The 27,579-nt window shown below is 38.6% G+C and overlaps 1 protein-coding gene across 1 annotated transcript in view; it reads left to right on the forward strand.

Annotated features, from left to right (window-relative positions):
* EFHC2 (EF-hand domain containing 2) overlaps positions 1-27,579 on the forward strand; it is a 171,121-nt gene that overhangs the window by 56,370 nt on the left and 87,172 nt on the right. The window contains exons 3-7 of the mRNA XM_058658995.1: positions 7,468-7,618; positions 19,648-19,871; positions 23,314-23,565; positions 24,921-25,052; positions 25,443-25,581. Coding sequence (XP_058514978.1) covers positions 7,468-7,618; positions 19,648-19,871; positions 23,314-23,565; positions 24,921-25,052; positions 25,443-25,581 — 898 coding nt within the window. The remainder of the gene's footprint in view (positions 1-7,467; positions 7,619-19,647; positions 19,872-23,313; positions 23,566-24,920; positions 25,053-25,442; positions 25,582-27,579) is intronic.

Here is a 27,579-nt window from a genome sequence, read left to right on the forward strand (position 1 = left end):
TATTGAAGTATTGCATTCCTTTTAAGGAATCAGATTCTTGTCTTTGTTCATGTTCCTCATATTTCTACATTTATTTGGTGTTTGTGCAAGCATTTGCTTTGTTCTTTGACATGCGCCTCTGTGGCCTAGTGCAATGCCTGCTCCTTCAGTGGATATCCTGAGGCGCGTGCTGGATGGAAATTCCTGCCAGTGTCTGAGGCTGGAGCAAGAGTTCAGAGTGTCACCCAAGTTGGACATGGTATATGTTCTTTATCATCAGCAGGGATAGGGTATGATCATGCCAGCTGCTATGTTCCCAGCCCCAGCCCCTCTCTGCCAAGGCAATCCAACTGCCCAGGGTGATGCCACAGAGCCTGCACCAACTCCTTAGACATACTAACTGCACAGAGGATATATGCCCTCCTTATTGTAATTACAGAACCCTTCCAGAAGAGCCTCCCCAGCATCAGGAGCCTCTGATCCTCTGGAGCCAGACCCGATGATTGCCCAAAAACCTAGCCACACCATAACCCTATCATACAACTACAGGATTCTCACAGTCACAGAAAACAGCACCTGCATGGGATGCTGGCATGGCAGGTGGCAGCTTTACCTGCTTGTTGGCCCCAGATATTTTTTAGCTTGTTGGCCTCTCAAATTTGCTTTTTTGTTCACTGATGCTAAATGTTGGCTAATTTCAGAATTACCCGGTAAAAATGTGGGGAGGGGAAAGTACCATCTTTTCCTTACCCATCTCATGGCTCATGGCCAAGAACTCGATAACAAAAGGCAGATACCAAGAGAAAAGTATACAAATGAAAGTTTCTAGACATGAAGACTCCAACAGAAGTATGATTGGGAAGTATGATTGTGTATGGCATAATGATAATAAATTAGAGGGAATTTAGCAAGACCTGTTTGTTCAGATTCCATGTCTCTGTGTAACATTCTTCTGTCTGGGTATAGGACAGGGCAGGTGTCATGTGAGGGTCTCCGGGAAAGGGAGGAGGTCCAAGGGAACGTTTCCTAGGGACAACAACACTGTTTCTGCTGTTTTCTCAGCTTGGCATTATGTCCTGAATCCATCAGTAACTTTTCAAAAGTAATAACCCCCACCTGAGAATTTGATTTAATTTATCTTGTCTTAGGTATAGTCAGTTTTTTAATACTACATTTATTATTTTATGTTACAATTCCATAAGCTCTGGGATTTCCCTTATCCCCTCCTCGACTTTCCTCCCCCTATGCTGATTTCCCTATATTATTACAATAGTGTAGTCCTTCATATGCAATCATAAATCCATCATTCTGCAATTTAAGTGTATCCTGACATTGTGGGTATGGATAATGGCAGAGAGTCCTGCATCCTATTGTCAAGATACAGTTAAAAATTTCATTGGTAGTCCATCTTCAATTTGGAAGTAGAGATGCATAATACATTGTACCTTCACTTCTGGATATGATAGTCTCTATTACACAGTTTTTATGCATTGCCTTAAATGAAAAGTCATAAAACAAAATCAACAGGAATAAAGTTAAAAAATTTACAATGCCATGAAGTTAAATAATATGCTACTGAATGACCAGTGTGTTGCACAAGAAATGAAAAAGAAATAAAAAAAACTTTCTTGGAGAAAACAATGCTATTGTATGACTGTGATTCAGTGAAGAATTTAATGAGAGAAACCATTTTGAAGAAATGAAAGTAACAAAAATATTAAAATCATGAGATGCAGCAAAAGCAACATTGAAAAGGCTATTGATTTTATATTTTGCATGAAGGTTGCCTTGTATCAGAGAGAATATATGCCTTTTTTGTGGGGATTGATTTAGTTCACTGAAAATAATGGTCTCTAGGTGGAGCCATTTGGTTGCAAATGACAGAATTTCATTCTTTTTAGTGACTGAGTAGTATTCCATGGAGTAGATGTACCACAGTTTTTTTGTCCATTCCTCTTTTGAGGCCTAATCAGTTTTTTAAAAGGTTTCAATGTTTAGCTAATGATGTACAGCTAATAATGTACAGCTAATCACTATTAGCAATTATCTCTCCTGAGCTCTAAATTCTTTTGTATAATACTTTAAGTCCTTTAAATTTGCCCCAGTTTTACCTATACCCTATAGGTTTGTGTGGCTTTAAATTTTATTATATACTTATTTTTTGTAGTTTTAAATTTATTTTTGGCTGTATATTGGGAGTGACAGTCTTGGCTTTAAATTTTATTATATACTACTTTTTGTAGTGTTAAATTTATTTTTGGCTATATATTGGGAATGACAGTCTTTGTATATAAATACATTATACATCATACATTTTTAGTTTTTGTGATTAGTGACTGCAACTTGTATATCGGTTTAGTATGAGTTTTGTGAATTAACATGGTAAGTCTTTAAATATACCAGCATGATGTATATACAAGCTTATGATTAATCTGTGACACATTTATTATAACTTTATTTCCTTGATTGTAAAACTTCATATTGAAGAGAGACACCCATGATTTAATAACAGTTTTTTGCAGGAAAAATGAACAGCATCGTTTTACATATTAATATTTTGTTGTTTATTAACTAATCTATAAGGGCATGCATTTATCCTTATCAATGTATTCCTTCTTTAGTAGTTCACAATTTAAGTGTGGGCTTTTTCATAAAATACAGCCTAAGCATTTTAAACTTAGATTGTGATACTGACCTCTTTATAAGAGGCCAAACCACATTGAACATTGCTGGTTTTGTATCTTTCTTAACAGTTTCTCTAGAAATTCAGCTGTGAATTTTTGACGCTTAGATGTTTGATTTCTGAGTAATAGTCTTTATGAATCATACATTGGCCTCACCAGCCTCCCATCTTCAAAAATTGTGTGATTTGTTCTGAGAAATTAGGCTTTTGCCTTATGATTTATACATAATTAATTTTTTGTGTCAGTGGTGTACTGGCAATGATTTTAAAAAATGTTTTAGGAGAAAATTAGGAATCCAAATTAATGTTAAAATGCAGCTGTTTGGAGCAGTGCAACTCAAAGGAAATAACTCAATTGGCATGAAAATAGAGTTAACTGCTTCCCTTCAAAGCTGAATCTGCACCATGTGTCATGTTATAACTGCTTGCCAATCAAAATGTACTCCTGACTGCTTTGAGTTTCTTTTGGCTTTAAGTGTAAGATCCTGAATTCAGAAATATTAACCTTTAACATTTTTTCTTTATAGTGAGAAAATTCCTGTACCCATTATTTAAAGCTAATTGGTTTCAGATTTTATATCCTTTAGGCTAGGATCAAGACTCTCAATGCCTTTACTATCAGGCAGGTGAGCTTGTGTAGTAAATGCTGTAGGAACTGGGGAGACCTGTGGGGAACTGAAGATCACAACCCTACCAAATAACATTTATATTGTTTTCAAAAAACTGCAGCCTGTTACATTCTCTAGGACCCTATTCATCTAGTCTCTGCCTGTCATAACGATCACAAAACCTTGTACCATAATTGCATTTGTATAAAATTTCATTTCTAACAGTTTTTACTTTAGATTCATTTTTTTCTAGATTTTCTGATACATCGAGTTTCATTGCAAAGAGATTTATCTTTGTGAGATCACTTCTAATCTATTTGATGTCTCTCCCCTCACATTCTATTTTGTCATATAACTTTCTCTTTTTTCCTTCTCTTTCTATCTAACACGCTATATATCTTTCATGCTGGAATTCAGCAGCCCTGTGGTCTCATGGGACCAGAACATGAAATAATTTATCATTCTTATACACATATAAAAGCCCATTCTGAAATGCTTTTTTTGTTTTCTTTTTTCTACTTAGTATGTTTTCTTTTTTAATGGTTCATTTAATTGATAAGTACTTAATGATTGCATATAAGGCTGCTTCAATAAGTTTGTGGCAAATGGAGGTAAAATAAATTTATTTTGGGGTAAAGTATTTTGAGTTTTACCCTAGTAAATTTGTTTAGAAACTTAAAAAATATGTTTGTTTGGCAGGCAGATGGTAGGGAGAAGGTGGGAACTTCCATTCTACTGGTTTCCTCTCCAGTGTTCCCAATAGGCTGTTCTGGTCCAGGCCAAAGCCCAGGGCCAGGATTTCAGTTCAGCTCTCCTGTATGTATGGCGGCCTCCCAGGGTTTGCATTAGCAGGAAGCTGGAGTCAGGACCCGGAGCTGGCTGTGAAACCCAGATATTCTGATATGACCTGTGGGTATTTTAACTGGTGTCTTAAACCCATAGGCTAAATGCTGACCCTGAAATTTTCAAAGTTCCTTTGTATGTGACAGTTGTTATCAACTAACCTATGCCATTTGAACCATCTATAAATTTCTTTCTTTTTTTTTTCATCTATAAATTTCTACCAGTAGCATTCAACACAGTAAGAGTAGATGACAGCTATGAATATTCTCTCCATACTTTCTTCTGATTATAAATAGAAAACAGAAGATCTCCGATTGTATACTTCTTAGAGTAAAAGCTCAGTGAAGTTCCAGCTCTCTGTCCTTTTAAGCATTCCAACATCTTTATCTCTACTTAAAAAAAGATATGTAATTAACATAAAACCCACCATTTTAAGGAATCTAATGTAATTCAAAATCTTTTAAATTTTTTTCTTTTTTTTTAAGATTTGTTTTTATTGCAAAGTCAGATACACAGAGAGGAGGAGAGACAGAGAGGAGGATCTTCTGTCTGATGATTCACTCTTCAGTGACCACAGTGACCAGAGTTGCATCGATCTGAAGCCAGGAGCCAGGAGCTCTTTCAGGTCTCCTACAAGGGTGCAGGGTCCCAAGGCTTTGGGCTGTCCTCAGCTGCTTTCCCAGGCCACAAGCAGGGAGCTGGATGGAAAGCTGAGCTGCAGGGATTAGAACCGGCACCCATATGGGATCCTGGCACATTCAAGGTGAGGAGTTTAGCTGCTAGGCTACCATGCCAGGCCCTTAAATTTTCTTAAATCAAATTTTTATCTGAAAGACAGAGTAGGAGGGAGGGAGGGAGGAAGAGAGCAAGAGAGAGAGAGAGAGAGAGAGAGAGAAAGAGAGAGAGAGAACAGAGCGATATCTTCTTTCTACTGGTTCACCCCCCAGATGACTACAGTGGCCAGAGATAGGCCATGCCAAAGCCAGGCGCCTGAAACTTCATATAGATCTTCCACATGGATGGCAGTGGCCTCAATATCTGGGATAGCTTCCGCTCTTTTCCCAGGTGCATTATCAAGGAGCTGGATCATAAGTGGAGCAGCTGGGACTCGAACCCATGATCCTGTGAGATGTTTTCATATGTGACAGCTAAGCCAGCCGAACCAAAAACCAAGCCCCACTTAATTTTTTTAAATTGAGGTGAAATTCACATAACAAAATTAACCATTAGATATTTTAAAGTGTACAATTCAGTGACATTTAATGCCTTCACACTTTTGTGCAATCATCACCTCTACTTCCAAAATATTTTTATCATCCCAGAAACCATCATGCCCATTGTGTGGCATCTTGCCTGAAATGCTCATTCAATACAAATGTAACAGTATTCTAGCTGTGGGATTCAGCCAATCTAATTCGAATTAGGGCAAAATGAATCACCCAGGAAAGTAGGTAAGCTTACGACCGTTGTAAAAGGTATATATCCCCTGGTTCAGCAGATTCTTAGAACTAGTTCCTGTAAGGACAGTGCCTGGTCAATATTTGTGATTGATCTGTATATTTTGTTTTTTAATGTATTATTATTTTGAATTTTGAATTATGTGGTACAATTTCATATAAGCTGGGATTCCCCCCACAAACTCCCACCCCCAAGAGATTTTCCCCATTTTACTACAATGGTGTAGTCCTTCATATGGAATCATAATTCTATCAGTCTCTTGTTTAAGTGTACCCCGACATTGCTGGTACAAACAATGTCAGACAGTCCGTCATTCCATTGTCTACACATGTCCAACAGTTTCATTGGGAATCCATCTTTCGTCTAGAAGCAAGGATGCGTATTCCATTATACCCACACATCTGTATATGATAGATCCCAGTACTCCATCACTATACATTTCCATAATTGAGAAGCCATGAAACAAGGTCAGCAACTGGTATGAGTTAGAACAGCCACAACAACAACAAATTACAGCACCATGAAAAAAACACACTACTGAGTAACCAGCGCATGAGTGACAAAAAGGAAACACCAAAATTCTCTTGGGGAAAATGATGCCACCGTGTAATATTTTGAATATGATAATATCACCAGTAAAACTTAACATCATTAGGGTAGTTAGCATCACATAGCAAAGAGTCCCAGCTGCTCCATTTCTGATTCAGCCTCCTGCTTATGTGCCTGGGAAGGTTTAAGCTGATGGCCCAAGTGCTTGAGAACCTTCCTCCTGTGTGGAAGACCAAAGTGGAATTCCTGAATCCTGGGTTCAGCCTGGCCCAGGGATGGCTGTTGTGGCAGTTTGGAACATGAACCAAAATGAAAAATTCTCCCTGTCTCTCTCATCTCTTCCTTTCAAACAAATAAGTAAACCTTTAAATATAATGCAAGAAAGTAAAACCTTAGCAGAATTGAGAGGGAAGGGGAATACTTTAATGGGTGTCTCAACGAGCCTATGTCCCCAGGTCAAATTTGAAATGGTAGCCCAAATCTACTCTTCCCACAGTTGCCTTCAATTATGATGTCTCTTCATTTTGTCAGCGGAGTGATTGACTGCATTGATTGAAGATAAAACTTCTATAACATGGTACATAAGTATAAAGTAATTATAACAATTTTTCATCTGAGGAGGCAGGTTGTCATCTGCTTCAACGTGGGAGAAAAATGTGCTGTGTCTTACTCTGAGAGGAAGAGTTTCCCAAAATGATGAAGGAATTTTCAATTACTTTTTTTTTTACTCTCTTGTGATTTTTTTTAACCAGAACTTCTTTAGAACTCACCTGTCTTACCCATTTTTATAGTCCCCCTCCACACACATGCAGAGTAGCCTGAGCCAGAGTCTTATGTTGAGCTTTGCTCTTCATGGTCCTTGAAGATGTGTGGGCAGGGTCTCCATGCACTGAAAGAATTTCAGCTCTGCCTGTTTTAATTGCATCAATTTAAGCTATCAGGAGGACCAAGAGTCAGGATAATTTTATCCCCAAACCAAAGTAGTTTGTGTTATTTTTTAATGGAAAAAATGAAAAAATTTACATTCTTTATATGAGAAAGAATATTTTCTCTTTAACACATGCATTTAGAATCCCACTATGAAAATCCTAAGACAGACTCTGGTTCTGTTTATGGTACAGCTGAATGATGGATTTATTGCTTGAATATCATTTCCTTGTTCTAACCAGATGGTGATGAAAGTATAAGATAATCTTTATGTACTGTAACCTTAATTGTATATTCATTCTCTTAGTGCTTTCCCTCAACTCTTTGCTTTAGCAAAAAATATACACAGAAGAGCTGTATTGATTTTAAGTTTGCTGAATTCCTTTTTTATTTCTTAGTTTCTAATTATGATTTTAACAGGTATTATGTTTTGATGCCTACTGGGAAAATGAAGTGGTTGATAGAAGCCATGAAAACTACATAATAAGATACTTTAAAATCTACTTCTACCCTGAAGATGACACAATCCAAGTCAATGAACCAAAAGTGAAAAATAGTGGAATGCTTCAAGGTATTTATTTAAATCAGAATTATGGTCATTTCTCATTGAACTCTTGCTTTTATATATCCTTTCTAGCTTCATGAAAGACCAGTGCTACTGCTCAGGTATCCGCCTTATTGTCAGTGCTGTTAGCATGCAGTTACTGGTGGTGGTGACTTATGTTCTTGCTGTCTTTCCACCTCTCAACCTTGGCAATTGCTCTCACTCCTGTGTGGCATACTATGTCTTTTCGGGTACTGCTGTAGCATGGGAATATGAAAAAAGTTTGTGGTGGGTATGGGCATTTAGTTTTGTGGTTACGACATCCATACCAAAGTGCCTGGGTTTGATTCCTGACTCTGACTCCTGATTCTAGCTGGTTGCTGATCTAGACCCTGTAAGGCAGTGATAATGGTCCCAATAGTTGAGTTTCTGTTTGCCCACAACTGGAGACATAGACTGATTTTCCAGTTCCTAGCCCCAGCCCAGGACCACCCATGTGGACATTTGGTGAGTGAACTAGCAGATAGGAGATTTTTGTTTCTGTCTATCCATCTGTCTGTTTCTCTGCCTTTCACACTTTAAATTTTGTTGAACAATAGAATTAAAAAATAAGTTTATTTTGGTACCAAAAGTTTTTGGAAGGATTTCATAGTCTTTCCATAATACACATTTTTTTCATGGGCTTTTTGAAGACCCCTTGTTATGTATCTGTTTCAAAATTTTTGGTACCAAGTTAAATATGTTTAACTTCCTTTTCCGTGAAGTTTTTGAAGTATGCTTGTGTAAGTAAACTCTTGGGTGTGTATACATTTCAAAGAAACATGTGTTTGCTTGAAATTCTTTGGTCTCTTCACTGTTTCTACATTAGTTCTTTTACAACACTGTTAGGGGAAAAAACTATTTTCCACTGCTGCATCTAGTTGGTGTCTGCTCCTCTTTCTTCATTTACTGAGACTGATTTCCACTACCACATCCTCACACGTGCTAGCAACAGATGCGGGTAGGCCTCAGCAGAGGCTCCTTGTTCCTTCACACTGTAGACCCCACTCACCTTTCCCCATCTTCCACTTTAGCCCCAGATAAAAGTTAACTGTGATGTACCACAGAAAAGTGAATGCAAAGCTATTAATTAATAGAGTATGACAGAGATCAAGGGAGCTGGCCCTGTTTCTTCTGCTTGTGTTGTGGATCCTTCCTTCTGGGCAATACTGAATTCTAGATGCCTTCAGGAGACAGCAACAATGATGGAGAAAAGACTGAAATTTTGTCATGTTCAAGACAGGATAATGAAAAGGGATATTCGTACCTTAAAGACTCAAGTATGCCTGATAAATATTGGCAGGGGCTTAAGGGGGCTAGTTAGAGCCAGAGGGTGCCTTTGCTATCTATATCCATAAGATGGTACTTAAGAATCAGAATGCAGGATCAGTTGGAAGATGAAAATTTCTCACATAGAGCTACCAGGAATTGTAGTAGGTGGTTTTGGATAGGATTGCAGAAAGGGATTGATCTTGTATGTGAGTAGAAGAGAAGAGAAACAGATTTTTTAGATGGATGACCCTGGGAGAAGGTAAAGCATTGTTTTTCACTGACAGTTTGGTACAGATATAGTAGGGGAATGGAGCAATTGTTGTAAATGACCCTTCAAGGTCCTTTATTCCCTGAGCATTCATAATTTTTTTAAAAATTTCAGATGGTGTTTACATAATCAATCAGAGTAGGAAAAATCTAGGGTTAGGGAGAAATGGGTGTGATCATTGTTTCCAAGCTTTTCTGTTTCTTCTTCCCATTTCTGGAGAGAGGGAGGAGGTAGGGGGATGAGCCATATCTGGCCTTCCCACCATCCCAGTACCCGAGGATGGGGAAGGGCCACCCAGTATCAACCCAGGGTCACAGTGGCACATGCTTCAAAGGTTCTGCCCAGGCGGGAGCATCCATAATTCTTGGGTGTACTGTTGATGTTTTTAGAGTACTGAACTTCTAGTATCTCAGGCTAAATTCTTTCTCTGACTATATTCTCCATTCACTTTACTGTCTTCATTTACTCATACCTACCATCACTGTTCTTGATTCTTCTAGCAAAATATAACCTGGATCTGTCCATGTCTTTACTACCATCTCAACCCAAGCCACCCTCATCTCTTGAATAGAGGAATGAAATAGCTACTTAATATTGTCTTCTGCTTAGGTTCCTGCTCCTCCTATAATTTTTTCTCTGTGCAATGGCCAGTGTTACATGCGGTGTTGTTTTGATGTGATGTGGTCTCTAAGAAGCATATATGCAGACTTTCCCAGAGGCCACAGAATGGAAGGCTCATGGACTAAATTAAAATGCATGAAGCCATACAATACATTAAAATAATGTGAAATACAAGGGGAGATGCATAGCAAGAGTTGGGGTAGGTTTATACACTTTGGACCAAACTGCCTCAATGCTGAGGTAGGCAATGGTCCTGTCTCTTTTTGCTTCACCAGCCTTGCCTACTAATAATGTGATTTAGAGACCAGAATGGAGGTTCAAGCAAGGAGAACCACAGACAGAGGGGCCTCCAGCTAAAGGCATGCATTTGGTGTATCACAAATGCAGGGACGAGTACCCCTGGCCACACTTGTAGCTTGCCAACAAGCCTGCTGAATAGTCATGGGCTTTGTTTGTGTTTCTTGCACAGAGGACACATGGGACCAGAATGGGTGTCACCAATGAATGAGTGGCCAAATGAAGGCCCCATGAATACCGACTACTCATGAATATTTAGTGCCTCTTGCATATTTAGTGTATCATGAATATTTAGGTCCCAGGTGCTTCATGTATATTTAATGCATACTGAAAATTAGTTATCCGTTGGTTTTTCCATCCATTTCTTTCTGTTGAACATACCCTGCCTACTACCTTGTTACAATTAACACATCTTATTAATTCTATATATGTTGAATAAACTTTTTCTTACTGCTTATCTAGGCCAAATGCCTCCATGTGGATATACCACAATGAATTCAAGGGGGAAGAAACAGAAATTTGAGGACCAGTGACATTTGAGAATGAGGTTGTCATGCAACCTTATTCAGCGTGCACAGGACTTCCTGTAGTGCTTATGAAATTGAGATTTTTCTTTACAGTGTGGCTTTATTGTGACTGGTACTTGAAATCATGAATTGGCAGCCAGTCAGCATTGCCAGGATGTATTTGCTGAATGCATGGTTTGTGCCAGGCACTTTGCTGCATTTGGGGGAAATGGACAAAAGGTGTAAGATCCACTATACTCCTGTCTCATGGAGCTTTAATGCCAACAGATTGGAGAAAAAAGGACAAAGTGACTAGTCCACAAGTTTTGCAGTTGTTCAGGCTAGAAATGTTGAGTGTCCAAACCAGAACAATCATGGTGGTAAAAGAAAATAGAGGAAATGTTTGATAGATACTTGGTTGGTAGAATTAATAGGCTTCTGCCAGAAATTAAACATATTGAAAAAGAGGAGTGTCTAATGATAAAATGTTAACGTTATCTTATTTAATTCTCCAACAATAATGTAAAACAGGTTCTGCCATAGTTAGGTTTTACAGAAAAGGATATAGGCTTGGGAAAGTAATTTGCTTCATTTTCATATTCTAGTCAATTGCCTCAGAAGTCTGTGGTTGAGAGCATGCTGTATTATAGTGCCCAGGAGCAATGCAAAAGAAGCAAGATGTGGATTTACAACATGAGGCCTTTTCAGGGGTTTTGGAACATGTGTATGGGAATGCTTACCAGGCAGATGGCATCTAGGAATATGTTTTAATGGCAAAAGTCAGACTAGGAGTGTGGAATAAGAATCACGATGATCTATCTCGTGACCAGAGTCAGGCTGTATTGGTGGAAACAAGAGGGTTTGACTCAGTGTTTCTGCTTGATTTTCCTAGTGGAGGGAGAGAGTGGATTGATTTGAGAAAGTGACATGAACTGACCCCATTATTCTTTGTCTTCTGACTCTCCACTGCATTTTATTTGGAGATTTTATTCATTTTGTTTGGAGATTTAGGGATTAATGGGAAATCTTTGGGGAAATGCCTTGAGCCATCATCTGCTGCCTTCCAGGGTGCACATTTGAAAAAAGGTTTTTACAAACTTTCTAACATTTTGTTCTGTGAAAAGAAAAGATTCTTCAGCCTCATAGACAAGGCAGTGTTCAAAGCAAGAAAGAGGAACTGAAAAGTTATTTGTGAGCAGAAAGAGGAAATTTTTAAGTTTTGATTTTTACAAACTTCTGTTTTATTTACTTAAGTGTTTGATTAGGCAAGTGACAACATTTGTTAAGCACAAATAATTTTTCTATATGTTTTCACTTAGCTGCTTTACTTTTTTATCCTTCAGCTTTCATTTCACTTGAAAAGGCACGCAGGCAAGCATAAACACACACACACACACAGAAAGAGAGAGAGAGAGAGAGAGGGAAAGAGGGAGAGAGAGACAGAGACATACAGACAGAGAGAATGAATGTATGTATTGGTTTGCACCCCAAATGCCTGTAGCAGCCATGACTGAGGCAGTCCAAAGCCAGGAGCCTGAAACTCAGTCTAGGTCTCTAACATTGGTGGCAAGGACATATCTACTTGGGGTACCACCTGCTATCTCCCAAGGTACACATTGGCAGGAAGATGGAATGGGAAGTGGCGCTGGGACTTGAACCAAGGCACACTACAATATGGGATATAGGCATTCCATGCAATGTCTTATCTGCTGTGGCAAACATATGCCCAGGCTTTACTTACTTTCTGATGGCTTTCCCCACCATGATACCACACTTGTGCAAATGATGGACTGCAGGTAGCAAAACATCCAGAACATATATAAGTGACTGGGATTATGTTTTTGTTTTACTACTTTTTTAAGTGAAAGCTCATATTCCTGTAGCTCCCTGAGCATCTTAGTTTTATAAACCATCTAAGAAGAAATATAAATTGCAAGCTCTATATAGATCTGGTAAAGGTTCTTCATAAAGCTTTAGTTCTCTGTGTCTTGATTTCAAGTCTGACAAAGGCACATGGAAGATGCAATATAAGTGACATATCTGAAAACCATTTCTAGTTAAGGAAGAAGCAATACTATTCATAAAAACTCAGGAGAAAAAGAACTAGTGAAAGGCAATTTTAAAGTCTTAGGAAAATTGCCAAATTTCCCATTGGCTCACCCTGATCAGGATATTTCAGACACAGTTCCAGGCTTGTGTACAGAATTCCCAGTAATTGTGCAAAATTGAGTTGTTTGCGTGGAGAAACCTGGAGAGCTGTAGCAAATCCTGCAGAAAGCCAACACCAATAACCGCTCCGCCTTGAGGTTTTGTTTAGAGAGAAGCTGCCATCTCTCTTGAAATATTTAATATGATGATGATTAAGGAATGTCTGTTTGCATCGCAGATAATTAGAAAAATCATTTAAATGCTGGCTTCAAGCTTTCCCCAATTAAGTGATGAGGAGGAAGAAAACAAGTCGATTGAGCCAGTGCTTGCACCCTCAGTGGGACAGGGCAGATAGTTTTCTTTTCAGCTGCGTCTTGAATGGCTGCAGCCTGATTTCCTTTTCAGGGTCTTGGTAAGAGACTAGGAGTCAAATGTAGATGCTGTGTACTAATGGTGTTGATGCCATTTCTATACACTTTGGATATTTTTCCAATAAACTGGGAGGTTGTTTGCTTTTGCATTTTTATGGAACTGGACATTAAGAAATTAGCGCAACCGAATGAAATAGTCTGTCCCCCATTTAGTTGCCTCCACCATGATGTAATTTTTTTTAATATAGAGGAGAGTAAAATTAATGAGAAACAAAACAGGCATCCTTCAGCATGATACCAAAACAAGCACTCAGTTATATGCAGCTTCTGTCAGAACAACTTATTTTTAATATTTATGAATTCTTGTTGGCAAAGAAGTTTTGTGTTGTGAGTAAAGCAAGTCTCTGTTGCAGGTCAAGGCTTGTTTTCATTTCTTGCCAGGATATCATTGTCTTTTGGGTTATATATGTCATATTTATAGAATCTGTTGCTTTTCTGGTAGAATGAAGTTAAAGTAGTGTTACATCAAGACAAGAATGTCAGTGGTTAACCCATTACATTTACTACTGATCGTCTAACAGAAGAATTATTGGTCAAGTCCAACTGCTAAGTCCAAATGAATCCATATTTTAAAAAACCAAAGATACTGGTTAGAAATGTACTTTGATGGTCTAGTATCATCTCTTCTCAGCATTGCTTGCCGGAATCTCCTTGCCTGTCTTAGAATTTTTATTTGTTTATTTATTTTGACTCAGTAGGCCTGGGTTCAAGAACTGGCTTCCACGTGGTTCTTAGCACATCCCTGATCAAAAACACTGATTTATTCTAATGATTTGTTTTGGCCCTTCAGTAGGATAGTATTTCTTATTTTTTTCTATACTCTAAGATAATTCTGGCTGAGTCAAACAAATGTAATCACAATGTAAAAGTCACTCATTCGTGTCCTATTCATTTATATTGGATATATACTCAAAGTGAGTACTATATCCCATGAAATAGAGGAGGAATATGATTGCCAGAAAAAATAGAAGATGTCCACTTGGATTTGAATTTCAGATAACCAACAAACAAGTTTTTTGTATAATTATGTATAATTTTGTATAATTACAAATATTGCATAAGAAATACTCATATTAAAATTTTATTGTTTATCTGGAACTAAGATTTAACTGGGCATTCAGTATTTCTGTTTGCTAAATCTGGCAACCCCAGAGGTTGAACATTTGGGAAAGAACTGTCACTGAATGGAACAGTGTAAAATTGAAGTGTTGAGGTGAATCATTAGTCTGTAAGGATAGTTACTTGGTGTATGGTTGCTACTCAATAAATATTTGTGGGACAGAGAAAGGGAGGATCAAAAGAAGGAAGGAAAGATGGGATGAGTGAAAAACAAAAAGGGATCGGCATTGTAGTGGAACAACTTAAGCTGCTGCCTGAAATGCTGGGCATCCCGCATCAGAGTGCCAGTTTGAATCATAGCTACTGTGCTTTCATAAGATCCCTGCCTAACATGTAAGGGCAAGTGGCAGAGGATGGCCCAATTATTTTGTGTTCTGACACCTACATGGGAGACCTCGATAGAGTTTCCAGGTTCCTGGCTTCGGCTTGGTTACAGTCCTTTGGGAAGTGGACCAGTAGATAGAAGAGCTCTCCCTGTTTCTTTAACTTTGCTTTTCAAATAAATAAATCTTTAAAAAGCAAAGTGAAAATGCTTGGCAGTGTCTGTAATACTGTTTGTGCATCCTAGGTGATGCCAGGTACTTGAGGGTTCAGAGGAAGGAAAGTTGGTATTCATTAGATAAGACGGAATTTTAGTTGTTCCTCAGGGTTTATAAAAGTAGTGATGGAAGGAAAGGGCAGGAATTAAAAGGTACATAGTAGGATAAATGGTGGGATCTATTTGGCAAGGAGTTGAGATGAAGTTAGTTTTTCATTATTATAAGGAAATACCAGAGGCAAGGTACTTTATAAAGAAAAGAAGCTTGTTAGTAGGTGTTTGTGGTGGTTAAGACGTGATTTGGGATGTCTGCATCCCATGTTGATTGGAGTGTGAGTCCAGCTCCTGACTTTGTTGCTGATTCCAGGTTCTTGCTAATATGCAACCTGGGATGAAGCAGATTGTAGTGGCCCCCCACACGGGTTGATATTCTAGCTCTTGGGCATTTAGGGAGTGAGTCAGCAGATGAGTGCTCTCTTTCTGTCTTGCAAATAAAAAAATTCTAATTAAAGAAATTTATTGTAACTCATTCTGGAATTACAGGCCTCATCTGGTGACTGTCTTCTTGCTGGCAGAAATTGTAGGCATTGAAGTCAGATGACAAGAGAAATGACCATATGTGTTGTCTGACCTCTCCCTCTTATAGGGCCATTTGGGATCTTACCTAATCCTAACCATTTTCTATAGGTTTCACCTCTAAACAGCAGGGTTGGGTTCAGTTTCTACCCCTTCAGTGCCTTACATTGCAGGGTTTAATGTCAACATGTGAAGATTTGTGGGATTCTCAAACCATACCCAAAGTATAACAAATATTTTGGAGCATGTCATAAGCTGTGTAAGGAAAACTAGTTAGGAAGCTGGCAGTGCAAGAAAAAATGAAGGCACCTACCAGCTCTCATTTCAGTGCTTGTTTAATTACCAAGGGGGAGATGCATAAGGTTGTTGTTAGTTTGGTCAGAGTTTCAGATCTTTATTCTTACCCTGCAAGGGAGAGTTATCTATATTTGTATCTATATATTCATATAAAAATCTTTTGAAAACAGCACGCCATAGGTGACATTTTAGAAAAAGAAAACTGGAATAGTCATTTTTGTGGAAAAATAGAGTGAACAAAAGAGAAAGGATGGTTCTATCATATCTAATCATGCTAAAAGCTCTTACTATTTTTATGATACAGATTTAGCAGATATAATAGCAAGGGGCAGTTCTAGTTGTATATTATTAATTCACATCAGAAATACATACATTTGGACTTGGCTTGTACCCTGGATGTACAGCCTTGTTTCCTTGAAACAAGCATGCTTACAATTAAATGAAGTAAGACATTAGAGCCAAAATTCTGGAAGGCAAATTCCCCATAAAACTAAACTTAGTAAGATAAGGAAAGATCTTAGGCAAATCTAACTGAATGACATGAAAACACATTAAACATAAATGAATATGTGGCCTCTTAGCTGCAAACTGCAGGGAACTTTTAGAAAGTTAAAGCTTGCAGATCAGCTGGAAGGGCTTTAAAAAGGAAGAGAAATGTGAAATATGAAAATGGAGGAAAAGCTTGCAAACTGGTACCCAATATATAGACATGTATCCTCGCTGTTTATGTGGAATAGTGAAGAAGATAACATCTGGAACTTTAAGAGGGCAGTTGTGATGCCTTTGTTGTTTTTACATTTTGTCACGTTAGGTTTATTTGTCTACCTTGATGACCTCAACCACTCTTCAGTGTGTGCCAAAGACATGACATCTTGCCCATTTCTTTGATATTTCAGAATACGCTCCTGCTGGTAGAATTGGTGCCACTCATCAAGGAAGACTATAACACACAAATTCCAATCAGTAGAAGTTTCAACCCCAAAGGACATAGTTGAGAGGTTCCACAAATATGCAATTGAAAGCTCTCACGTGTAGCTGCACATTTCAGACGGCTTACATTGGCTTTCTGGCTAACATGGCAGTTGTGACACTGGAGAATTTTTAGCAATGTTTTCTCACTAAAGAGAGGATAGACCTCCCTTTCTAATCTATTAGATGGTCAGGATTTGTGTTATCACAAAGTTCATGGGACCCTTTCTGAGAAGCATCTAGTGGAAGAAGTGTAGGGACTCAAATAAGTGTAAGGGTCTGAAAAACACAGGTTCCTGGGAGAAACCATTAAGCAAGCAGGGTGGCTTGCTGCAGCCAGCAAGTGGGCCTTCCCTGCAAATTTGCCTTTAGAGCCTAGAAACTGTTCTTTTGGGAGAGCAGCTCTGTTTCTCAATCTCTCTCTCTCTCTCTTTCTCTTTTCTTCTTCCCTCCCTGCTACACTCTCCCCCTTTGCTTTTCAGAGTGATGGGTGGCTCTACTACCCATTTCTGTCATGTTTGGCATGTGGCTCTTCTTTGCTTTCACTTAATTCATGTGATGTAATCAGTGCAAACTATGGCAAGTGGTGGCCAGCTCAGGGACCAAGACAGAAGGCTGATTGATCCAGGCTAGGCTGTAGCACCCACCAGTAGCAGTTGGAACTGGGAGCAGGTTGGACCGAGCCAGGGTGTACAGTGTGTTGGTAGATGCGCAGGTGAGACGAGCCATACTAGTCTGGGGGCAGTGGGTGCTGGATCTGTGAGCCCCAGAGGTGGGGTATCCAGCAGAGCCTGGGTCACCTGGCCAGAGTCTCTGGGCCCACCTGTGCAGTGGGTGCCAAGTTTGTGATCCCAAGGAGCAAGGGGCCCAGCAGGGCCTGGGTTGTGTGGTCCAAGTCCTTGGGTCCCCTGCACAGTGGGTGCCAGCTATGTGAGCCCCAGAGGTGGGTAGTCCAGTGGGGCCCAGATCAGGTCTTTGAGCCCACCTGCATTATGAACACCATGTCCATGAGCCCAAGGATGGGGGTTCCGGTGCAACCCAGGTCACCTGGCCTGGGTCCTTGGGCCTGCCTGTAAGAACAGATCTTCCTTAGTGGAAAAGATGGAGCAGGGGACAGTATGCCCAGATGCACATGGAGCATATGGCAGTCCATTGGGGCCTGCAGAGGACATCTGGTACCATAGCAGAAGAAGGAGAACAGAACAAATTGAAACTATCCCAGCTTAAAGATGACAGCAAATATCTGAGCGAATGGAGACTCTTAAGGTTGATTTTGTCAGCCAATGGACATTGGAAGGGTTTCCTCATCCTTGGATCAGCAAGATTGAGAGCATTTCAAAGCTATCCAAACCACTTGTGCAGAACCCTTGGAGCATATACCACATAGGGACCCTGGGTTAATATTGGGTGGCTGTTCCCCATCCCTGGGTACTGGGGTGGTCAGAGAAGGCTGTGTACGGCTTCTCTCTTATCTTCCCCCCTTTCCCCAGAAACAGGAAGAAGTAGAAAATTTGGCAACAAACAAAAAATAAAGTGGTAGTATTTACTTAGAGACTGAAAACCTAAGTTCATGATCTTTTTCTGTCATTTGTTAGGGCATGACCTTGAGCATGATGCTTAATCACTCTGAGCTTTATTTTCGTCATCGGCAAATGGAATATTCATATTTCATGTATTATCTATCTCATGGGATTGTTGAGGATTAAATGAAAAAATGTAAATGAAAATCTGTCCTAGGGCTATGGCGATGATTATGATTATTATTATTTAAAAACCCAGTGGGTGGGCCAATTCTCACAGCTAGAAAAATATAGGAAGCCTATTCAAAATCTGACTGAACAAAAATCAGCGCTAATTTGCTTATTTGAATTTTCATAATGAATTACAAACATGAAATAGATGGGGTTTTTGAAGAAACTCCTGACTGTTGAAGAAATCTTATGTATTTCAAAAACTGTGGCAATATAAGTATTTTTAAAGAGATATATAATGGTTCTTGAAAATACCTGAGATGCCCATAATTTTGTAGATGTTCAAGTATGCAGTTTGTCCTAAATGTTTGATCTTGAGTGATTAAATAATTTGCATACTGTTTTCAGTGGGAAGAATTAAGGGCTAATTGAAGTATAATTTTTGCAGTAAAATTATATCATCTTTTATGTAGTACATTTAAAAATATTCTATATCAGTTCTAATTTTGTAGTTTTATTATTTTAGTTTAATGTACCAAGTAATTAAAAATTGCTGCAAAGAAAAGAAGATGACAGTGATTTTAATTAATTTCTTCTCAGCAAAGTGAAAAGATAAGTAGAATAATAATGGAACAGAGCCCAGCACAATTCCTGGCACCTACAGATATTCATTAAATGTTCTTTAATGAATAAGAAATGAATAATTTGTAAGCATTTCTAGACTTTGGGAAAGAGTTTCTTAGTGCTTTATAAAAGGCAAAGAAGATAAGTTGACATCTTCATATTAAAATATCTCCAGACAGTTCACATAAGCCAGTTTTTATTGAATTGTTAGATCCTCAGTTTGCTCTGCCACCCTGTTCTCTTTGTTCTTGGAGTAGATTCTCAGGCCTAAATCAGTTGCAGATGTTGAGAGAGAGAGAGAGAGAGAGAGAGTGAGAGTTAGTTCTCCATGGATATCTTGCACATCTGTACATCTTGTAAGCAGAAGCACTGACTGCTTTTTGTTTTAGACTGTCTCTTCAAAGATGTTTATATAGCAAACAACCTTGGAAGGTGAAGATAGACTCCTTCTGGAGCAATGTGTGGGTTTGCTTTTGACTTTGGAAAATGCTGGTTTTGTGTCTTCCAAAACAAGGGCAGAAATGCTTAGGGTCCAGTCCAAGATAATACCTCCCTCTGAGAAGAAAGACCGGAATGCTAATAATTCATTACAGAAAACTTTATTTCTCTAAGCTCAGTGCTTCTCTCCTAAAACAATTTGTATTTTATTTCACGTGACAGGGGTCTTTTTCCGGCGTCATCGGATCCCACTCCCACCTCCTAATGATGATCAGTTTTATACTGTATACCATTTTAACATCAACATAGAAATTGTCTTCTATGGCTGGAAATTCAAGATTTATAACTGTGATTCATTCACTGGAAACTTTTTGAAAAAAGTGGGAATCAAATTAAATCCTCCAGGACAATGTCCAGAAGATCCTTACATAAGGACACGGAAAGAGGTAAGAAGTCAATGGGTTTGCATCTTCTGAAAGAGAATCTCTTTGAAGAGTCAAGGCTTTTGGTATTCCTGATGCAAATATCAAAGAGCTGTTGAAACTATAATTCCTGAGAAATTGTCCTGTTCTAATTTGAACTGTAGAGAAGGCCCAGTGTTGCACTAATAGCAGGAGTAACTTTGTTGCTGTCCTCTGCTTTCCAATTTTTTCCATAAGTCTTCATTCCAGGTAATAGGAATCTTCTGTGAGCAGCTTAGGTGGAACAATTTTGGTAAGACCACAGTTGACATTATGGTCACTGGAATTATAATTCTTCTTGACTTGTCTTTTCTTGTTTTGATTGCCTCACTATGGGAAGGTCTTTGCTTCTGTACTAGTGCTTTTATGAACCAAGTCTTGGGTATTCCTTCTTCATTCCTCCTCAGGATTCTCAGCTCCTCTCTTGGTACCATTGGATGCTGAGATGTTCTGGAAGATTGAAGAGGGCTATGAATTTAAGGATACTTACCTTCAAAGTCTGACCCTAGTTAGTGTAGGAAATAGGCATTATTATTATTATTATTATTATTATTATTATTATTAGATTTGTAAAGCTTTTTTTAAAAAAAACTATCCCTTGAACAAAAATTTATGTTTTCTGGAAGAATCTGAATGCACTAAGTGGGAAGTGTAAGATGAAGGTCACAAACCTATCCAATCTCTTTCCTGAGACTGGAATGTAGCTCTCCTGATTCTTAGCCTGGTTTTCACTGTTGCTGTTCATTTGTTTAAACCTCAATATCTAAGTATGTAAAATTAAGTATGCAGTTGGATGGGTCTTAACAAATGCAGGCACCTATATAACCTCTGTCCAAATCAAGATGTAGTTCATTTCCATCCTCCCAGAAATCTTCTCAAGCATTTTCCTAATCTCTTTCCACCCTGAGGAACGATCACTATTCTTATTTCTACCCACACAGATTAATTTTGTCAGATTCATGGCATTTTTCTTATGGAAAAATGGTATGGGACTGGCATGATGACTCAACTGGATAATCATCTGCCTGTAAGCACCAGTATGCAATATGGGTGCTACTTGGTCTTCTGGCTGCCTTACTTCCCTTCCAGCTCCCTGTTTGTGGCCTGGGAAAGCAGTCGTGGATGGGCCTTGAGAGACCCGGAAGAAGCTTGTGTCTCCTGGCTTGAGATCTGCTCAGCTCCCGACTGTTGCAGCCACTTGGAGAGTGAATCAGTGGATGGAAGATCTTTCTGTGTATCTCTGCCTTTCCAATAAAAATAAATAGATCTTTAAAAACAAGGGATATAACATAAAATTTAGAATGAAATTCTCCTTTGAATCTGATTCAATCTCTTGTTAAAAGTTGCTTGTAGGAACACTTACCTATTCCTGCCTCCTATAACCTCAGCAGAATTATTCTTTAATGTTGTAGGCATGTAATTCTCTTGAGGAACATATGTGTTGATCCTAGAATATATAAGGTGGAATGCCTGTAAATCAGTGTGCAAAGAGATTTTTTTGGGGGGGTAGCTTAATTTAATATTTTCAAAGGTCCTGGCTGAAAGAATGCAGATAAATACAGTCTTCAGAACAAGCAGAGAATTGCTGAAGGAAAGAGATGCATATGAGTAAGCACCCTTTGCGTACTGCCATAGTCATTCTCTACCTTTGTGAAATGTGAAATTGCAGAGAGCACTATGGGACCTCATAAGTTCATTGAGAAAAGAAAGTTCTTTGTGCCAGGAATCGAGAATAAATACCAAAGATTTTTTGCCCCTCTACTGATTATAATTATGATTATGATTATTTTATGATATAGTTCCATAGGCTCTGGGAATTTCCCTTATTCCCTTCCCCAAGTTCTCTCCCCCCCTCACTGATTTTCCCTATGTTATTACAATAGTATAGTCCATCATAATAAGTCATAAGTCCATCATTGTGGGCATGGACAATGGCAAAGAGTCCAGCGTGCTATTGTCAAGATATAGTTAATAGTTTCATTGGGAGTCCATATTTGTCTGGAAGTAGAGATGCATACTGCATTGTATCCTCACATCCGTATGGGATAGTCTCCATTACACTGTTACTATACATCCCCTTAAACAAAAAAACCACAATATAAAATCAACAACAGGAAGTAAAATAGAAATTTACAATGCCATGAAGTTAAATAACATGCTGGTACATATGATAGTCTCCATTACACAGTTAGTATACATTACATTACCCTTAAATGAAAAGCCACAAAACATAATCAACAACAGGAAGAAAAATACAAATTTATAACACTATGAAGTTAAATAACATGCTACCGAATGATTAATGTGTCACTGAAGAAATGAAGAAGAAAATCAAGAACCTTATTGGAGAAAATGATGCTACTGTATGACCTGTGCATCAGTTTAGAATTTAGAAAAATAACTGTTTTGAAGAAATGAAACTAAAAACAAAACATCAAAATTCATAAGATATAGTTTGTGCTGATCTTTGTTGGTGAGATATGTCTCCTGTAGGCAATAGATAGATGGGTTTTGTTTTTTGATCCAGTGTACTAATCTATGATATTTGATTGAATTTAAGCCATTTTACATTCAAGGTTAATATAAATAGGTGATAATTTGGTCCTGTAATTATTTTAGCACTGAGTTGTTGATTGTTTGATTTAGTCTTCTGTTGTCATCTTACTGGGATGCTCTTCACATTTGCATTTGGTTTTGATGGGTGCTATTTCTTTCCTCTGTCAAGAGAACATCTTTATCATTTGTAGGGCAGGTCTGGATGAGGTGTATTCTTTGAGCTTTTTTTTTTTAACTGTGGGAAAATTTATTTCATTTTCAAAAACAAAGGAAAACTTTGCTGGGTATGTTATTCTGGGCTAACATTTTTTTTCCTTTTAGAATCTGGCCTGTAGAGTTTCCTCTGAGAGGTCAGCTGTGAGTCTGATTCTTTTGTGCCAGGAATTGAGCTATCATGATAGGCCCAAGTTTGCAAATCTTAAATGTAAAGATCATCAGGTTTTGGCAAATTTGTAAAGTTGTAATATAAAATATTTCTGTCATTCTGTCACTCTAGAAAGCACCATTGTCACTGTTTCTGTTTAGTATTTCTACACAGAAACAATTACTGCCCTACTTTCTATCACTATAGATTAATTTTGTCTGTTGTTAAACAAGATTTTTGAGCCTTTGAGAAAAGTCAGTTTTCAAAATATTGCACAAGTATGATTAAGTATATTAACATACTGTGTAATGTGACAAGTTTGCTAGTATTTGTATTTTAAGATTAAAATATAAATGTGCATGTGTATATACAAATACATATATATAGTTGAAAATGTTTAAAAGTCACAGAATAGTTTATAAAGAATATATCTTTGTCAGTTGATTGCTTGCATCTCACAAGTGAGGATGCAAAACCTTCAACTTTGAACATTTGCTTCATTTGCAGACGGTGGAATGCATGCAGCCCTTACGTCCCTATGAGCCCTATGACACTCTGAGACAGTTCCTCCTGAATGATAAGAGAGTTTTGCATTTCTTCTGCCTGTGGGATGACACAGAATCAATGTTTGGGGACCGTAAAGAACTTGTCCTGCATTACTTCCTGACTGATGATACCATTGAAATCAGAGAGGTGTCACCCCGTAACCCAAACCGGGATTGTTCGAACTTGTTCCTCCGAAGGAATAAGCTACCCAAGGTGAGCAGTGGACACAGAGCCACTTTCTGAATTGGCTTGTGGGCTAAAACTCAAGTCACGCTTCTGGGGTGTTGCCTGGTTCTTGCTTGGTTTTATTTCTTATTTAGATAAGGTATTTTTAAATTGAATTCTTAACACTTCTGACAAGATGATGGAAATGTTCACTGCTGATGTAAATGGCAGCTGACCATTGGGTTCTCATGGAAGCTGCCTCCGGTTTCCTGAGGAAACTACTGGCAGCCCTGCTGTAGCTCTTGAAGGCAGGGCAGCCAGACTGTGTCCTTGGAAGACTTCTGGATTATGCATAGCAGGAAGCCAGGAGCAGAGGGCAGGGAAACCTGTTTTTAGAAGGGTTTTGAAAAAATAGACTATAAAATAATTATGACACACCTGATACTTGCTGTGTAGCTGGACATCAATTGCTTCATTGTGTTTATTTATTCAACAAATATTTGTTGAATGCCAACTGTGTGCCGGCTCTGGAGTTGCAGTGAGGAAGAAAATGGACTAGAGATATAATGAGGCTAGGCATTCCTTTACACAATATCCTTGTAAGAAGTGACGAGTAATAAATACAGTAATTAAACAAAGAAATTGAAGTTCTAAGAAGATGGGTGGCCCCAAGTCCTGTAGCTGATAAGTGGTAAAGAAAGAATTTGAGTCTGAAGGTACTATTCTGTTACATGGCTTTCAAATCCTAACTTCACATATTTGAACTTCCTCTGTATGTCACTCATGTCATGGATGGTTCATTTCTCATCAGTATATGGCAAATGGATCACTGTCAGTTTATATATATATGAATAGGCCCTGACTTGCCCCTAGCCACAGTTTCTGTTAGCCACTGACCATAGTCTGTTGCCCTTTGTACCTTGCCGTATTATCTCTGTCAGCCAAAAGATTATTTACTGAGCTCACAATCAGGTAGGGTGCTAAACAGAAAACAGATATCAAAAGGTTATGATTTCTTTTATGGAAGTTGATAACATAATGATGAGAAAAGATGACTGTTGAGGACCACAAGAAGTAACTACCGAGGGGTTCAGACTGGGGAAATAGGGAACAGTCTTCAGTATGTGGATGCTGAGTTGGCAGAGAAATGAGTAGTTGGATAGCTGGCGAACCGGAGGGTTTGAGGGGGAAAAATGGTGCCTCATTAAGGCCTTGAAGGATGCCTGGAATGTCGGCTAGTGCACCAGTGGTGTGGTGCTGCAGGAAAAGGTAATTAAACTGTGTGTCTTCCTCTGGACTGGATAGAACTGTGCAGTGTGTGTCTCCCATGTGTGCCCCTGGATGACATCAGCTTTGTGTTTAGAGACATCTGGCTATACCTTATTTTTGATTGTGTCTTCCAGTTTGGCCCACCTGGAGTCTGTCAACCAGGCCAGATCACAGATCGGATAGTTCTCAACATGTATGGTAACTTGTCAGAGATAAGTAACTTGTTGAACAACCGAGGTCCTGGTTACATAATGGATAAGTGCCAGGTGAGGAGCATTGCTTGATTTGATTACTGTTTCCTGTGGGACGTCCCTGGAACCTGAACTGTTGGGCAAGTTACATATTCTTCCCTTGTGTTATTGTAAATGAAATGAATGAATGCATGAATAGATTCATTGCACTGCTATTTATCAACAATAGCCGTACTTTAGAGAATATGTAATGCATGCATTGCATTGGTTTTTCAAGTACCATGGTGCTAAAACAATGCTTTAAAATACTAATATAAACTGGTTATCCTTTGATTGAATTTATAAATTGAATTTTAAATGACATCATTGAACTTTTACAATTTTTTCTTTGTACCTAATTCTATATTTGTTTAGAATACAAATGGTGCCAATGCTATATTTGTTTTTTTCTATTTGTTTTTTTAGCCAGCAAAAGTAGACCAAGAGTTTTACAAAGATTCTGACCTGATTGTAGGATCTACCATCAATGTGTGGGGAAGGAATGTGCTTCTTTGTGATTGTGATGAATTTACGAAGTTTTATTATAGAACTAAATATGGAATTGGTAAGTGATACATATAGCTGTTTGTAAAATACTGTAAAACTTCAGTTCTGTATTCTCCAGTCAAGATTTTACTCTTGAGTTTCAAATGCTAAGCTCATAATGGGTACCATTGATTGTGTACATTCGTTCTTCCAGGCACTGTTTGTCTTATGTATTCCTAACAATAATTCTTTAAGAGTAGGTCCATTATCCTCATTTTAGAGCTGAAAAAGCAGGCTTTTCTTTTTTTTAAAAAAAGATTTATTTATTTTTATTGGAAAGGCAGATGTACAGAGAGGAGGAGAGACAGAGAGGAAGATCTTCCATCTATTGATTCACTCCCCAAGTGAGTACAACGGCCAATGCTACGCCAATCTGAAGCCGGGAACCAGGAGCTCTTCTGGGTCTCCCACGCGGCTGCAGGGTCCCAAGGCTTTGGGCCATCCTCTACTGCTTTCCCAGGCCACAAGCAGGAAGCTGGATGGGAAGTGGAGCTGGCGGGATTAGAACCGGCATCCATATGGAATCCTGGTGCGTTCAAGGCGAGGACTTTAGCTGCTAGGCCACCATGCCGGGTCCAAAAACAGGCTTTTCTAAAGGGGCTTATTTGTCCCAGGTCATACAGTGAGCAAAGCATGAATTAATAGTTCAGTTTGTCTGCCTGATTCCAGGGCCTTCCCCTTTCCCTTTGTGTCCTCTGCCTCACCTGTGATAGGGGATAAATACTTTGGTTAGACAATTGAAATGGAAACGCAAATGCTCTTTGTTTAATTCTTGCTTACCATGATTAATGTACTTACTTGGTTTATCTTGAGAATTGCTTTGGGCCAATTTCTTTTCAACTTTTCCTCATGATGTTCAACCAGGTTTCCAACTTATCTTTTCTTGGTGTTAGTTCCATTCCAGTCAGGTTACTTTATGTCAACCTGAAAACCAGCTGTTTATTAAGCACTCAGTATAATAAATAAGGCATTTTAAGTAGATTTAGGAGATTGTGTTGTGTGAGAAGTTTCTAGGGTAGAAGGTGAACTGAGATCTACTGTACCAGGATTCTGGGAGTAAGTGAAACCTAATATACAAACCCTGATCCTCAAAAAACACTTGATTTTATCTTCTAGAAAGGCAAAGTGACAAAGGAAGAGGCAGAGAGCTCTTTCATCAGTTTGTTCACTCCTCAAATGCCCACAACAGTTAGGGCTGGGCCAGATTGAGGCCAGGAGCCAGGAACTCCATCCATCCATGTGTTCCATGTGGGTGGCAGGAAACCAAGCATTTGAGGAACACAAAGCTCACAAAAGGATTGGAAAGAAAAAGTTAGATTTCACTCTTGACTTCCTTAAGGAAATTTGTTTCCCTGTATTTGCATGTCAGATTAGTCTACATGTATGGGCCCTACAGGGGCTTAATTGGTTCCCTTTAGTGGATGCAATTGGACATATTTGCTTTGGAGACAGCACAAGAGATAGCCGGGAATGTACAGGTGGCAGCTGCTGTGGAGAAGCTGCTAGTTGCCCTTAGGTTGTTGGGCAGAAAAGTTTGTTTTTAATAAATACAGATGTTCATTCAGAATCAGCAGACTTCAGAATAAATTGAAAACCACAACTTGGATCTGAAGATTACCTTAATAATAAAGAATGTGATGAAAGATTGACAGATCATCTAAATAGGAACCATGTGGTGGAGGTTTCAAAACACAAAATTTCTTGAATATAAGTTCAAATTTTGGTTGATGTTTGTCTGCTTAATTTTGAAAACTGAAATTTTGCATTTAAGGAAACAGATTTTATTAGTATGTTAGGGGCTTTTACAGAGAATTTTCTGATGCAGTGTAAATCTCCTAGCCCACTCCAGAACCCTGACCCAGGCATCCTCTGTGATCCATTTCAGCTGAGTCCTGGTGCTGTTTGTTTCTATGTTCTTCTTTTGTTCATGCTGCAGATGTATTAAGGAAAGTATTTTTTGCCTTTAAAGGTGATGCAACATGAGATTATGCATTTGAAGAGAAAATTAGCAAGTGCA

The sequence above is a fragment of the Ochotona princeps genome, chromosome X, assembly GCF_030435755.1.
Source record: "Ochotona princeps isolate mOchPri1 chromosome X, mOchPri1.hap1, whole genome shotgun sequence".
Classification (NCBI taxonomy): domain Eukaryota; kingdom Metazoa; phylum Chordata; class Mammalia; order Lagomorpha; family Ochotonidae; genus Ochotona; species Ochotona princeps.